The 16,438-nt window shown below is 38.5% G+C and overlaps 1 protein-coding gene across 15 annotated transcripts in view; it reads left to right on the top strand.

Moving 5' to 3' along the window:
• Positions 1–16,438, top strand: part of ZNF236 (zinc finger protein 236) — a 232,111-nt gene that overhangs the window by 88,636 nt on the left and 127,037 nt on the right. For all 15 annotated transcript variants that reach the window (XR_012157275.2, XR_012157274.2, XR_012157278.2 and 12 more), the window contains 8 exons: positions 898–1,042; positions 3,036–3,296; positions 3,627–3,877; positions 4,580–4,681; positions 10,889–11,040; positions 12,541–12,644; positions 15,115–15,266; positions 15,442–15,654. Coding sequence is in view for 2 of the 15 variants with exons in the window: in XM_073331780.2 (XP_073187881.1) it covers positions 898–1,042; positions 3,036–3,296; positions 3,627–3,877; positions 4,580–4,681; positions 10,889–11,040; positions 12,541–12,644; positions 15,115–15,266; positions 15,442–15,654 (1,380 nt within the window). In the remaining 13 variants the exon portion in view is untranslated. The remainder of the gene's footprint in view (positions 1–897; positions 1,043–3,035; positions 3,297–3,626; positions 3,878–4,579; positions 4,682–10,888; positions 11,041–12,540; positions 12,645–15,114; positions 15,267–15,441; positions 15,655–16,438) is intronic.

A 16,438-nucleotide genomic window follows, 5' to 3' on the forward strand; every position in this document is an offset into this window, starting at 1 on the left:
GTAGTCTCTTAGTAAAAAAGATAAATTGTACAGTAACATTTTACAAGATTGCACACTACTGCTGTGCACAGGACTCTATTTTCGGTTCAAAGATATGTGAATGGTTTGGACCTTTTTACTTGAGACATCTGCTACTACCCCACATTCTGTCATGTCATTTGGGAAGGAGTTCTTTTGTGAATTTTCTAAGACTAAGACTTGGACAGTTAGTAGCAGGAACACTCCTCATGTTGCAGAGCTGAAGTTGTCTGTCTTCAAGGTACAGTGTATAAACAGTATCTGTTTAAATAAGGTTGTTTTTTTCCCCAATGAATTTCTGGCGGCACTGAAAAGATAACCACCAATTAGTGGAGGTAGATATTGGGCAAACAAGCATTGGTAATTTCCATTCTCTGTTTCAAATGTAGGTTTTATGTAATGTGAGGAAGACCAGTGCTACAGTGATGTGGTATCACTTATATAAACTCTTCCAATTAAATTTAATGTAACAAAATTACACAGCAGTAGGATAAAATGAAACCTAGCTAATTAAGTGTCATGTGAAATGACTGAAATAAGATCCCTGTATAAGTCAGTCGGTAGTGAATTAGTAAATAATTCGCATTTCATTGAACTTATTTTGGATTTTGTTGGAAATAAATGTCTTATGTGGACTCATAGGATTATATTTGCGGATTACTGTAAGGGGCTAGAGCCATTAGTGCTAGAAGGAACTGTGCAGCTAAGATACCACATGTAATTTTAAAAAGATACTGTAAAGGTGTTTAGTTTTTTTTCTCTGTTACTACCGATTTACTATATTTAATAATATGTATTGTTTTTAAAAGTGGTTAATCTCTTTATACCATTGCAGCTTTACCAAATGATCCCATTTTGTTTTTTGTTTTATATTTGCAGGTCTTATCCAGCCAATCCCAAGGAATAGCCAGTTTTTCCAAAGTTATTTTAATAATAGTTTTGGAAATGAAGCAGACAGGCCATACAAATGTTATTACTGCAATCGAGCATATAAAAAATCTTGCCACCTTAAGCAACATATCAGGTAAAATAAACACAAAATAGAAAGGAAATAAGTGTATTTAATAAAAGTAATTTAATGTGAGGACAGTTAAAATGGAAGAATAATTTGTAGGAGGTGTTTATATAGGACTCTTTGCTAAGGCTTCAGCTTTACTATTTTGCTGTCCTTAGCTAGTGAAACTACAGAATTAACTTAAGAAGTCAGGTTGGTCCAGATTTTTGGCTAACTTGTACTCTGTGCACTGCCATCAATATCAGTGGGATTGCTTGGGGGTATTAGTGCAGAATTTATCCTATTGACTCTTAAGCACCGGATTTTTCTAAACTACGTATAAAAATGTGCAAGCAGTTGTATGGACATTTACTGCACAAATTGAGTGAGTTTATGGTAAAGGGGCAAATTATGTGTTTAATTGTTATAATTAGAAAAGGAAACTGGCCTTGTAACTGCATGCACATTTCACAGCTAGTGGTTATTAGTGCATATTTTCTTACTGGTGGTTTGATTGAAGTTCAATTCAAGAAATAATTTTGTGTATGCATTATGTACGCAGTATGATTCCTGCGGGAAAAATCTGATTATGTAATTAAAGACCATAAGATTAAACAGGCAATCTTAATTCTGGCATTTCCAAACTTTTTAGTGCTTGACCATACAACCTTAATGTTCTTTTAAGATCGGCTTTGTGTGTATGGGGCTATGTGTGTAATTTCTTTGTTTTTAAAAACTAAAACAAATTGAAAAAACAAATTTTCATTTGTCATTATATTGGCACCCACATGGTTCATCTGCAGAGTTTAAACCTTTAGATCCACTACACAGACCTCTGCCTTTTGAGCTAACTGAATTACTCACAGCAATAGTAGGTTGTCATCCTCTCTGTGGATCAGAACTAGTAGGGGATGAGTCATACATTTTGCCAGTAGGTTTCACAGGTATTTACTGATAGAGGAATGCTGAGACTCAGGAGTATTGGATTCCATTCCAGACTCTGTAGGGAAGTGTGTTGTAGTAGTCACACTCTTCTGCAACATTCTACTTCCCCTCTCCCGCAAGATTGATCCTTTGTGCCCCATCGCTTCCAAATTGTGCCTGCTCCAGTCATGTCTCCTTAGTTCCAGTTCCATTCTCTACCACTCACACTTCTCATAGAAGCCCCGGTCTCCTTGCACAGCTGGTCTCGGTTTCCCTCCCCATCAGCTCCACATCTGATCTCGGTCTGCACCTTCACCCACTGGCTCCCAGTCTCAACACACTAATTCTTAGTTGCATTTCCGTGCCCTCGTTCCTTCTCCCAATCTGCTCTCCCACTCCATCCCTGTCTGGCTCTGCATTTTAATCAGGGAGCTGCTGGACCTAACCAGGTTGGGGACGGCGGTGTGCACACAGAAGAGACAGTCTTCCTGCTTTCAGCTCACAGCAGCCCAGGGCCTACTCAGCCCAGAGTTGGAGCACGCTCAGTGTGGACAAAATGTTCAGGGAATTTAGCTGCAAGTCTCAACTGAGCATTTGCAAACTGAGATTTTTCAAAGACTTTACTAAATTTGCATGTATTGTCATGGGAACAGCAAAAGGCATATCCTGGATATAAAGGCTACCCCCGGCCCAATTTCAAGTCCCTGCTCCAAAGCATGGTGGCACTAGAGGTCAAAAAAAGATCACCAGCATTTTTTCCTGACCTCGTTCTTGGAAATGGCTGAATTGTTTTAGCTGAAATTTTCCAGTGGAAGTTGTAGTAATGCTTAATAATCAGCCTTAGGCAGAAGGTTGGCATGCAGAATTTCAGCTCAAATATTTTAAGTTTGGCAAAGCTATAAGCAAGAAGTTTCTACCAACTCTGCCATAATTACATGCTTAAGTGTAATTATATAACCATTTTTAGCTTATATTTTCAGGTTTTGTTGAACAAAATGTTAGATGCTCTTTGGTTATGTTTTTTCTTATTTTGCTGTTGATGACATTGAGAAATCAAACCCAATTTGTGTTTTTGCTTTTTTTTTATCTTTTTTAAAAGATCACACACTGGTGAGAAGCCATTTAAGTGTTCTCAATGCGGAAGAGGTTTTGTCTCGGCTGGAGTGCTAAAAGCGCATATTAGAACTCATACTGGATTGAAAGCTTTTAAGTGTCTTATATGTAATGGGGCCTTCACTACGGGTGGTAGCCTCAGGCGACACATGGGGATCCATAATGATCTTCGACCATATATGTGTCCATATTGTCAAAAAACGTTCAAAACTTCATTAAACTGCAAAAAGCACATGAAAACTCATAGGTAGGTATAAAACTTTTTTTTTTAACTCTTTTTCAGTACATTGCAGTAGTAGTTCATCCTTAAAACTTCCTTGAAACCTAGCTTTGATTTAAAAGCTATGTATTATTATCTGGGTTCTAAAAGAGTTAAGAGTAATTTGGTATAATTAATTAGGAAAAAGCCCAGGTTAGCATCTAGCATAATGGGTCTTGGACTATAACCGAAGCTCCTCGGCAATACTTTATTACAAATAAATGATGATAAAATAGTAAAACTGTCATATAAAGAGCTAAAATAGTGTCTAGGTGTGTGCATCATTTGCTAATAAAAGATCTCTTCTTTCATTCTCAGGTATGAGCTTGCACAGCAGCTTCAGCAGCACCAGCAAGCTGCTTCAATAGATGATTCAACAGTAGATCAGCAGAGCATTCATGTTTCCACTCAGATGCAAGTAGAGATTGAAAGTGATGAGCTGCAGCAGCCAGAAGCTGTCACAACAGATCAGGAAGCTATTTTAGAACTAGACCAGCAGCAGGTGGTAACCACAGAAGAAACAGGACTGGGACAACAATTGACTGACCAACCTTTAGAGCAAGATGAAGGTATATATTCAGAACATGAAAAACTACACTGAAGAAAAAATCAGTTTTAGGGGAAGTTCTTAAATTATTTTATCTTGAAAACTTTTATGAATTTGGTTTTAAAACATCTGAAATAATGGTTTAGAAAAACATATATTTTCTATAAAAGTGTACAATAATTACTTAAAATTTACATAAATGACTTAATTTTCTTACCCTGCATAATTGTGTAAAATATACTGGGAAATATAAAATATTTTATATTAACCCTTACCCATTTCTATTTGGCAAACAAATCTAAACAATATATCACAAAAAAATGCTGTGTAATACTTTATGCAAACATTTTCTTTGTAAATCACAATCTTCCAGCACAACTTTTCAGGTTGTTATCAAAGCACATGTGCACAGCTGGTGGAAAGAATACAAAATATTTTGTTAGTTGCCACTGCCAGTATCAAAAAGTTAGGTAGATTTGGTTAAATGAGATGTTTTTTTGTTTGCAGTTGACCAATAGAATTGATTAAAAAACTTAAAACTTTAAAAAAAAATATACCACCTAAAGATTTAAATCTGCAGGACTGTGCCTGACAGATAATTTTAAAATAAAAAGATTTTAAAAGCTTGAATAATGACATATTAAATAAATGTATTTGTCACTAATTGTACATCTACCTAATTAATTTGTGTGTTCTTTTCTTGAATTTATGTTCCTGATTTCAGATAGGTTTGTGACATCCCAACATGCTTTACAGGAGAACATCAATCAATTTGAACAGCAAACTTTAACACAGCAGTCATTTGATCAGCAAGGGTTATCACAAGGTTAGTTATAGATAAAAACATTTTAAATTACAGCTCTTAGTAAATTTGGCCCTAAAGTGTTAGAATTATTAAAAGCCTCAATTCTGTGCATATGGGTAACCATGTGTTTAGCTGTCCCATTCGTGCATGCACAAAAAGGAGACCGTCTGAAAACCTGATCTTAACTATTTTGAAAATAGACCTTGTAATCTGAAAAAATTGAGTTTTTGGCTATTTAAACTTATATAGATTTTCCTTTAAAATGATCTCTATCTAGTGGTTACAATATGAGTTTTATAGTCAGGCATTTTGTATTCTGTTTCTAGTTTGAGTGACCATGAGCAGTCTTCATAACATCTTCTGTCTCAACTAAACAACAAATTAATGGAAGACACTAATGTTTGTCTACCTCACAAAGGTGTTGAGGCTTTCTTAATGTCTGTAAAGAACTTTGAGATTATTGATGAAAAAGCACCAGGTACTATAAATGCACAGCATTAGTTTATCGAATTTATATACTGCCATAGCCCTTTAAAATTTGCAAAACTATATGCAACAGTCAAAATACAAACATCTATTAATTTGTTTTTTTGACGTTTACGTGTATTTTTGCCAATTTTGTGGGGGTGTTATCAAGGTTGGGCAAGTGGTGTAAATCTGGTGGTATTTGAGTGAGTGAGAGAAGGATAATAGCATTAAGAACTGGCTGGATCCATGACTTAATAATTTTAGATACCTTAACATTGGAGCTTTCTGAAGCTGTATAATAACTTTTTAAAGGAAGCATAATAATTTTGGATGTTCTCTACGCTCCACTGGAACTTACTTTCAACTTCAGTTCTTTTTAAATAAATTTTTGTTCAGGAATGGTCATGTCTTTGAATGAGCACTAAAAGTTTTAATATGGCTGTCATATAAAGTCTGCAGAAGGGAAGTTCTGTTCTTTTACAAGGCCCACCAAAGCGGGGCTCATCTTTTGCAAATTTCAGCAAGTCCAGAAGAGAGATGTGTGTGATGGGGAAATATATACCTGGATGGGGTAAGGGGTGGGTAGTGGATGATGCAGATGATTACAGGAAGGCTCTAATCCACATAAAAAACTTCAAGAGCTTTTTACTAGAGATCAAACTTTTAGTGTTCAAAAGTTTTAGAAGTTTCTGATGTTGATAAACTCCTTCCCTCCCTTTTGGTTTCTTGTCCCCTCTGTTCTTGCCTTGTTCTTAACTCAGATACATCTCCTGGGGACTCCTCCAATACTCTTATGTCCCACCCAAGACCTCTGTACTCTCCTGTGTCCTTGCATGCATCTCTCTTCCTACCTCTGAAACATGCCACACCCTTTCAACACCTCACTTTAGTCCCTTGTATGCACCTGTGTGTCTTTTTTGTCCTCTCTGCTCTGCTGCCATTCCATACCTTATCTCCTCTGTACCCCTAGGTCCCTTTCAACTCTCATGGATGGATATTCTGCCTTTTCTGCCCATCTTGCTTGTCCTCTTCCCATTTTCTCCAGTGTCTTTCATTCAGAGACTAGGGAGCACTACTTCATGCCATTGCTCCATGTATCTCACTGTTCCCAGTCTTCTAATACCCCCCACTATATCTCATCCTAGACTTCTGCCCTGACATACTTCTACCTGGTTTCCTACCCCTATTTCTGACTCAGGCCTGGTCTACGCTACGCATTTCGGTTGACGTTAACCTAAGTACAGACTACAGCCCTGTCCTGTTGATGTAAGTGCACTACTGTACCGACATAATAACTCCACCTCCACAAGAAGCATAGGTCTTATGTTGGTGTAGTTAGGGTTGACAGTGTCTATATAGACACTGTCTTACTTACATTGGTTGTCGCTGTCTTGTCAATTTCACGGCTCCATATTGGAGCCCTGAAATTGACAAGAAAGCTTGGCAGCTAGAGCCTGGCTTTCCCCTGCTCCCAGCTGGGCTGTGCCTGTCCAGTTCTTCACTCAGGGTTCTGCTCCTGGCGGGTAGGCGAGAAGCCCGCCTTCCTCTCCCTTAAATCTGTAGTTTAAACATGCCCTCATAGAGGTCCTGCAACAGTAAGGCCTGTAGTCTTTAATGGGTCATGTGAAAACTTCTTCTGGTATTTACAAAACTTTCTAGAAGAATACCTGTGGAATGTAGAATGTGGCATGCAAATCTTGAAGATGATCTGTTTCTGATTGTGACTGAGGAGTGGTCTAAAATTTGGACTTATGGGCACTTAGTTTTGACTTTAATTACATAATACCTACTGATGCTCCTTAATTACACATAAATGTTTGAATTACTATTGTTTTTTATTTCCTCAGTTTTTAATTTGGTTCCTTGTCTAGTTAAATAGCCCCCTTTATAAAGATATAACTGCCTCTTATTACTTCAGTGTGTTATACAATTTAGAACATTTTATTTTGTTTTGCTGATTTTGATACTTATTTAAAACGCATTGTAACAAAGAGTTGAGAGAAGGTATTAATGTCTCTAGATTTATTAAACAGGCCTGATCCGGATCCATTAAAGTCCATTGGAATTTTGTGATTGGCCATCCCATCTGAGATCTTTCCAAATGGAAAAAAAATGGCAGAATTACTGATTTTTCTTCCGTTGTTGATTTTCCATTTTGGACGTTCATTTCAAATGGAGAAATTACACTGTTTTCATTTCGAAGTATTATGTAATTTATGCTTCAGTTTCTGTGTGTTTCTTGTCATTTGGCAAATATAGATTGGTAAATGCTTTTTCCAAAAAAATTGGTTTTTTTTGAGTCTTAGTAATATTCATTTTTACCACAGAAATTTATACTGCTCAACATGTTTTATTAAAAAGTGATAAAATCTCATTTGTATAAGACTTCTCCTATTCTACTTGGAATCTCATCCACAGATTCCCAACTCTTTGAAGTTTCCTTGAAGATCCTGGAGCCCTTCAGTTTTTTTGAATTTCAGGTAGGTAAGCATATGCGCGGATGCATGCGTTAAATTGGTCGACCCTCTCCCTATGTCTGCATCTGTGCTTCATGCTCCTTAGTTCCTTTTTTTCTGCCAATTAGGTAGGACATCTGAGTCCCAGACATCGTCTTTTCTTTCCTTGGTATTTATAGGCTGTAATTCTTGTTAAATATATTGGTTAAATGTTTAATTTCTTAATAAAACAATGTTGGAGTGTTCTGACATTTTCATAATTATTACTTCAAATAAAAAACCAACCACCCTCTGTATTTGTCAAAGAACAGACATAGACCTATGCAGGTCTATATAGACCTATCAGGATCATACATTACATTTTTCTTGTAGGGATCATAGCCTTTTACAGGGTGCCTATTTTGTTCAGATAGACTTCCTTCCTTTTGCCATTCAGACTTTTTAAAGAGTTTTGATTTCCTCCTCTGACGGCAGTATAGGCCAGCACCATAATCCATTATTCACTTGAGCTGGTTTTGACAACATCCAGAATGATGAACCACTACGTTTTTCTTGATAGCTTCTACGTGTGAATGCTCAATTTCTATTCGTTTGAGGACATATTTGGAGGTTCAGAGGCAGTCCTTTGCCAGAAAATTGTTACCATTCAAAGGATGTCACTTTTGGAAGTGAAGACTCCAGATCATGACTGAAAATTCAAATGCCATATTTCTCATGGGATACTATAGTTTGTCCGTGGTCCTTTATATGCAAGACATTTTTTTTCTGATAATGAGCTGATTTCCAGAGTGTTTCTCTAATAACTTCATGTGAAAGTGAAAGAAAATTTCTTGGACGATGTCCTCAAGCCAAGAAAGAGCAAGCTTCACAAATTAATCGCCATGCTGCAAATGGTGTAGCATCTCATCCAGGACTGAGAGGGACTGAAGAGCTCTGTGTAAGCTCAAAAGCTTTTCTTTCACCAACAGAAGTTGGCAAAGTAAAAGAAATAACCGCACATACCTTGTCTCTCTCTGATATCCTGGGACCAACACTGGTACAACACACTGCGAACAGGGATTCTCCAGTAATAGGCCCCTGTGACTCAATTCCAGAAATCCCCTATTCAGTGTCAGGTGAAGGAAGAAGATATGTAAGGGTCTTCAGGAGAGGAGTATGGTCTTTTGATTAAAGCACAGGACTGAGAGTCCGGGAGATCTGTGCTCTATATCTGGCTCTATCACAGACTTCATATGTAGCCACGGTTGGTAAGACACATAATTGCTTCGTCCCGTATAGTCCCATCTATAAAATAGATGCAGTATAGAAGTACAGTAGTAGTAGATACCTTCAGCATCTTCAGAACAGTGAAGTTGCTGTATTGAATTCCCAGAGTAATTTAAAATCTTAACTGTTGAAATATGATCTTAATACAAGAAATTAAGCAGACCAATGTGAGTCTCTCATACTCCTTGTTATACCTTCAGTTTATATTCAGTCCAGAACTTCTTTCACAAGCAGGGCCTACTTCTTCAGTGTGACCAAACAACAACTTTGATTGTACAGATCTTCCTTCTGAGTACTTAGTTTGAAACTTTGAGATTGTTTCAGGATTTCTTGGAAATTGTTCAGGATGTTCATAATCCCTTTACTGTAAAACCATGAAGTGAAATGGATGATGTTCAGTCATAGTGACATTTTAGCACCCTTGTCGAGGGAAAAAGATACCACGTTACCTTATCTTGGCTTGATTGGATTTGTAGGTGGTCTCTTCTGGTATGCTTAACAACTGTTTTGAGTTTTTTTGGATGTGGGGAGGCATTGTTCTTCAGGGTACCTTTTTTTGTTCTTCAGAATACCTTTTGAGTCTGTCAGGTACCTCAGTCAGGTGAATAAATGATCTACAGCCTCGGTTAAGCAAGCTGACCATTAGAAAAAAGAGGGGTTGTAGTTCGGAAGTTGAATCCTTTTCTTCTTGGGGATGCATCTGAATTTCATGTTACTGAATCCTATTTTCTTCCAACCTTGATTGATCTAGGAAAGAAATAGTTATATAAACTGCACAGTTACACTGAGTGCTTCGTTATAACTGAACTAGAGCCAGTTGCACGTTTTACCTAGAATTATTTGTGACTTTACTATACTGATAACTGTATTTATCTGTCATGAGAACTACCGTATGAGGGACTGGAAGGAAACTTCTGCTTTCATCTGACACATCCCAATGAATGATACTTAGTAATCTGCAAACATTTTGTAAGCATTGCTGTTTAGGCTCTGATGCTGTTGTGGTCATTTGATGTGCTTGTACAGTTCTACATTATTTTCATAATCTTCATCTGTTGTCCATTAAAGGCAAACTGCACAGCAAAAATAAAATTGTACCCTTTACTGTTCCTTAATGATGCATAATTATGGCCTGATTCTTTTCCACCAAAATTTTCTACTTGTTTTTTATATAGAAATATCAGATCCTCTCTTCTTTTTCTTGTTTTTGTTATTGTTTGTTGTTGTTATTAAGGGGTTATGTCTGATGTTGATGACAGAACAGGATGAAATCTGAGCTATACTATCCTGGCTTTCAGTTAGCCTTTTGTGATGGCACTGTCTCATTTGTTCCTTCAGCAAAGAGGAAGGTTACAATCTGATATTTCAAAGAAAAACCACAGAGAAAACCCATCTTTGAGGCCATCTTTATATATCAGTGATGTACATAAACACAATTTTATTTTTACTTTGCAACTTGCCTTTAAAAGGCACTACTTTACTATAATCTAAAGAGTGGGAATATGTGGAGGAGATCCAAAGTAGGAGAAAATGGGGTTACTTTATCTGAAACTGGAGTTCTCCTATTGGGTCATCTCCTCCACTCACCCGCCATACTCCCCTCTGAGCTTCGCATCTTTGTGATTGGCTTCCAGTGTAAGTAAGGGAGCGTGATATCAACATGGATAAAGGGAGCTGGGTCAACCTGTTTGACACATGCATGCTTACGTATAAGAAATTCAAAATTTCAATGGCTCTGAGGTAATTGAGGCATCTTGAAGAAACTTCAAACTGTTGTTCTATGGAGGAGATTGTCTAATAGAACTCCAGCTAATGGTAAGTAACCCTATTATTGTGAAAATTTAGTAGATGCCCAGAATGCTTATGCATTTTGCTTATGCTTACTAGTGAAGAGTGTAATGTTTTCTGCTGTAAATTATATTTAATCTTTTTTTTGAAGTGACTGTTTAAATAAGTAGTGCACTATTTGTTTGTCCCATTTTACATTTTGTACATTTTCCATTATTCTGGGCTTTTGACCTTCTTTAATTTATGACAGGTTTTACAGTGAATGATAGCTACAATCAACAGAATCAATTTTCAGCTGTACAGCAGCTACAGGATTCAAGCACACTTGAGTCTCAGGCTCTTTCAACAAGTTACCATCAACCAAATCTGCTTCAAGTTCCTAACCCAGAGACTATTAATGTGGTGAGTATCTGTGAAAGATAGAATATATTGTTGCTCATTCTGTGAGGCTGACCTTGTGAAGACATTAGCCTCTTCCAGGGGATGTTCATGTAAGCACCGAGAAAATGAGGGAAAGTTCAAGAAGACTTTTCTTGCTTAGTTGTTTTTCTTTAAGACACAACAAAAGCAAAACAAACTGGAAAAAAAAAAGGCAAAATAATAAGTTTCCCTATCCACATGTTTAGGAATATAAAAATGTGTCACTTTATTTTATATTTTCTGGCAGTTTCCTTTCTTAAATCAAAAAATCTAGATATGTATATGCTATGGATACACTTACTGTGAGTCATTGAAGGAACCTTACATAGACAGATTTGAAATTCATTATGCTAATTTATGGAACAACTCTTATGGGTTAGCCTTCTTTTAAATGTTTCTCAGGTTTTTTTTTTTTTTTTTTGTGCAAATGACATGCTTTTCTATTATATAATCTTGGCATTACCTTACTGTATCTAACTTGAATACATGCCATAACTATTTTGAGATTGTGTTCCTGATAGCTGTGCTATAAAATTGCATAATATACAACCACATCATATCATCCCATGACGAATAGTGGGTGGGGATCAGAAGACTGAGAAACTCTGCAAAGTTAGATTAATAGATTTTGAGGTCAGAAGGGACCATCCTGATCATCTTAGTCTGAACTCCTGCACAATGCAGGCCACAGAACCTCACCCATCCACTCCTATAATTGACCCTTAAGTTCTGGCTGAATTACTGAAGTCCTCAAATTATGATTTAAAGACTTCAAGTTACAGAAAATCCACCATTTACTGTAGTTTAAACCTGCAAGTGACCCATGCCCCATTCTGCAGAGTAAGGCCAAAAACCCCCAGTTAACCTCAAAAGATGAGTTTTAGTATCTCCAGAGGAGTTAAGTGAGTATTTTTTAGCTATGTACATTGGAGCTTCCTTTTCCTTCAAATTTTGTAATGTACCAGCCTCACTGTGAGGCTATGCTGTCATTGGTCCGATGAAAGGGGTACATTCATGGAAAGGTAGTAAAGACTGTAAGCACTATTTTTCACCTGGCTGTCAACTGCGTGGTGGGAGGCTTGCTATTTGGAGTGACTGCTCTTTGATTCTCCCCTTTACGTGACCCAAATAATAGGACCTGACTGGAGATTTGACATAGTTGGGATTCCCAGTGAGAGGGGAAATTTGTACGGTACTGGCTCTGTTTATCCTGTTTTGTAAACCCCAGTAGCTTTTCTGTCTCTGCACTTTTGTTGCTCTCCTCGCTTCACAGTAGAGGAGCGTTGGTCCCATTGTTAATGTTTAGATCCACTGTAAAAATTCTTAGAGAATTTGTGTGTATTTATAAATTTATGCTCTTATACCATTTCTGTTGAATACTTGAGATGCACACTTGCCCCAAGTCTGTGATACAGACTTCTGTGCCTTGACTTTAGTATTTCTGCATTTAAGTTTTATCTTGGATCTCTGTTTGATTTCTAGACTACTCGCCTCATACAAGATCAGTCACAAGAAGAACTTGAATTGCATGCCCAACGCCCACAGTTTCTTGAGGACAATGAAGATCAAAGCAGACGTTCATACAGGTCTGTTATATTTCATTTTAGCCTTTATCACTTGATTTGCTTATTTTCTTACGTTACCACCATTTAAATGTGGTCAAGACCAATACCATTAAGTGCTTTGGAAATCAGAAGTGCCATCTAAAAATTGATGGATGATTTTGTAGAAAGTCAATATAAAAAATACTTTGTGAAGGCATGTTGATGATCATTTGGTTCACCCTAGAGAACAAAGGTACTACAACGTTCTGAACAAAACTTCAAGTGATGGAGAATCCCCACTGAGAACTATTCCAAATAGATTTCAGTAAGTTAGCATCATGGTTGTGGGAACGTACATTCTTCAGAGTGTTTGTCCATATACCTGTGTGTAAAGATACATATCCCACTCCTGGTGTTCATGTGCTCTCTGCACTTGAGAACTGAGTCTTTTGGCCATCAATATCTTTCAAAACCGTGTATGATCACTGAGTGTCTGTACCAAGGGCATAAAGGCACTGCCCATGACTATGAGATGGAGCTACCTAGTGTCCATGACTTGATGTGTTTACCTTAACTGTTTTTTCTAGGTCTTGTAAATGTTAAATTAGAGTGGGTTAGTTAGGTGATTGTCCTGTTTTGTCTGGGGGACTCCCATATCCCCAGCAAATGTATCGTTCGTAAATTCTTCTTGAAAAGAACTTCAGAGGCCAAGGAAGAACGTTTGCAGATGTTTTTATTCAACAACTCCATAAGACTGACTTCAGAAGTGCCCTAGTATTTTAGACCCACCCCTTGGACAAGTTCCACCTTTTTCTATGAGTGTTTCAGTGAACTCAAGATTTGTCCGATCCAGAGGTCCATCACTCAAGGATCCAGCTTCTGTCTCTGGGAAGACAGACAAAAAGCTTTCTGAGAATAAGGAGCATCACTCTTTGGAGAAAAAAGAGGTAGATTGCCTATGAAAGCTTCAACTGAGAAAAGATCTAAGTCCCCTATTCTCCCATCCCAGAATTAGGATTTGTGTCATGCAAGATTTGCTAAAATAGGTTTACATTCTGAGCAGACATCCCTTGGATATGCCTAGTACTACAAAATGTACTGATGACCTTAGGGTGGTGGAATCGTTCCAATCAAGTGTGCAATTATTTTTGTGCCACACCTCCAATCAGAACCATGGTGGTGATGAAGTCATCCCTTCTAGGCTGCGGTGGCATATGTGGAGCATCATCATGAGCAAGTCCTCTGCTTATGAACCCATACCATCCTGTTCCTTGTTACATCTGTTGATGAGGGCTTCCTTTTTGGTTGTAGATATGCACCCAGGGATTGGTGCCCAGAACCAGCAGCCGCCAGAACCCAGAGTCGGCAACGGGTCAGGGCTGGGGGTCAGCACTTGGGGTTTGCAGCTGCTGCCGCATGGCCAAGGTTAGGGGTCAGGGTTGGCATCCGGCATCAGCACTCGTCAGACCCTGCTGCCGCACAACTGGGGCTTGGCATTCAGGGCTGGGGATCAGCGACCCCTGCCACGGGGCTGGGGTTTGGCACCTGGGGCTGGTGCTTGGGATCTGTGACCGCTGCCGCACAGGAATTGGCATCCAGGACCAGCATCCACCGGAGCCTGCTGCCGTGCAACTGGGGCCAGGGATTAGAGCTCAGGGTCAGCATTCAGGGCAAGCTCTCAGGGCTGAGGGTCGGATTGCGTGATCACGGGTTTGCGCCACGCGGTCACAGCCAGGGATTGGAGCTCGCTGTGGCTGCCGCGTGACCGGGAATAGGAGCCTGAAGCCTCCTGGCCGAAGGCCTGCGCCGCATGACCAGAGCCGGCGGTCAGTGCCTGAAACCCCTTGGCCAGGTGCTGGGTGTTGACACCTGAAGCCTCATGGCTGGAGCCCTGGTCCGCTGCCAGGCTCCCTAAGTCCCCACTGCCCAGCTACCCTAGGGCCAAAGTCCGAGCCTTCTAAGGCTCCCTCCCCCCCAGGTATTTGATCCTTCAGGGTTGTATGTCCCACCTGTCTCCAGAGGCGGTGCAGGGCGGAGCATCCAGAAGCAATAGGGAGGGAGGAAGAGGAGGGGTTGATTCTCTGCCCCCACCCCCCGATTGGAGGCTGTATGCGAGAAACGCTGGTTTAGTTAACAATGTCTATACCTGAGGCATTTATACTTTCTAAAACAGTATATTTGGAAAATATCTCTGTATGTTTACCTACAGAATTGTTTTAGCTACTTTGCTGGCATAATCTTACTAGTCCATAGTAAAACAAAAAATACTGCTGTGAATGCTGCTTGTATTAAACTGAGGTTGTGAAATACTCCCTATGAAACTTCACAAAATCTGGAAAACTTTGAGGACACCTGATTTAAAATACATACATTCAAGAATAGGAGTGCACTCACACTGCCATTTTTCCTTTGTTTAAAGAAAAATGACTTATGTCAATGGAGTTCAAATAAAAGGCAATAATAACTGTCAATATAGCACAACCTGAAAACTACCATTTGTTTATTTAAATAGATGTGACTATTGCAACAAGGGTTTTAAGAAATCCAGCCATTTAAAGCAGCATGTGCGATCACACACTGGTGAGAAGCCTTATAAATGCCAGCTGTGTGGCCGTGGATTTGTTTCCTCAGGAGTTCTTAAATCACATGAGAAGACTCACACAGGTAACAGAGTACCTTTTTAATACTGTGTTTATTCGTTGTGTACACAAAAGCCTCACTTATGAAAATACATATTTGTTTATATGACTTCCGTTTTGGAAGTTGCTGTTGTCTCTTAATGTTCGCTGTGTAGGTGAGTCAGATAAGTAAAATACTTTCTTTTTTCTGTTTCTTTAAGGCGTTAAAGCATTCAGTTGCAGCATTTGCAATACTGCTTTCACTACCAATGGCAGCCTTACCAGGCACATGGCAACTCATATGAGCATGAAGCCTTACAAGTGTCCATTCTGTGATGAAAGCTTCCGAACAACCGTTCACTGCAAAAAGCACATGAAAAAACACCAAACAGTCTCCTCTGCAGTAGCAGCCACTGGAGAGGCTGGAGGAGGAGGTGAACAATCTTTTTTTTTTTTTTTTTAAACTGTACTAGATCTTGACTGCAAACCTGGCAAAAATGATTATCAACAAATTGCATTCATGTGATATTAGTGCTATAATTTATGCCCTCTTGTTTCAAGATGCAAGGCTATGCCCAATAAGCCAGTAAAATTGCTCCTTTACATTAACTAGTAGAGGAAACGGAACACGTTTATGAATAGGTCTGACATATTCAACCCAGCAATAGCTGACAATACATCTATACCTCGTATTCCATCCCAATGTATTTAATAGTCTTTTTATCTCACAGTAATTTATTAAAAATTGTTTCATGGGGCAGATATTAAGTGACTTGTGAGAATATTTTTCATATTTCTGCTTTGACTAAGATCTTCCTTTCACATTCTGTCAACTTGCTCTTTTTCTGGCTACAATCTCTAGCTAAAAAAAGGTTATTTTCATTCATATCATATGGAATGAAAAAAGCTCACTTTTTATTGGAAATGTGTGTGGGCACTTCCATGAATTCAAGATCTCACAAGAGTGGATTTTTTGGGGACTTTCAGTGTTTTCTGCACTTTAAAGTGCAGTTTTACTCTAAAAAAAAGTGACTTGTAAAAATGGCTTTGAGCATTCCATACTATCTAAATAGAGTTCCTTTTTTAAAGTATAAGTAAAGAAATTATTTTCTGCAGAACACCACCCCTGCATATTCCAGCTTGGAATCTGAAAGTCAAGTAGGGTTCTTTCTAGCTCCTAATTCACTAACTATAAAGATTCTGTATTTGAGACTTAAT

Source organism: Lepidochelys kempii, chromosome 2 (genome assembly GCF_965140285.1).
Source record: "Lepidochelys kempii isolate rLepKem1 chromosome 2, rLepKem1.hap1, whole genome shotgun sequence".
NCBI lineage: Eukaryota > Metazoa > Chordata > Testudines > Cheloniidae > Lepidochelys > Lepidochelys kempii.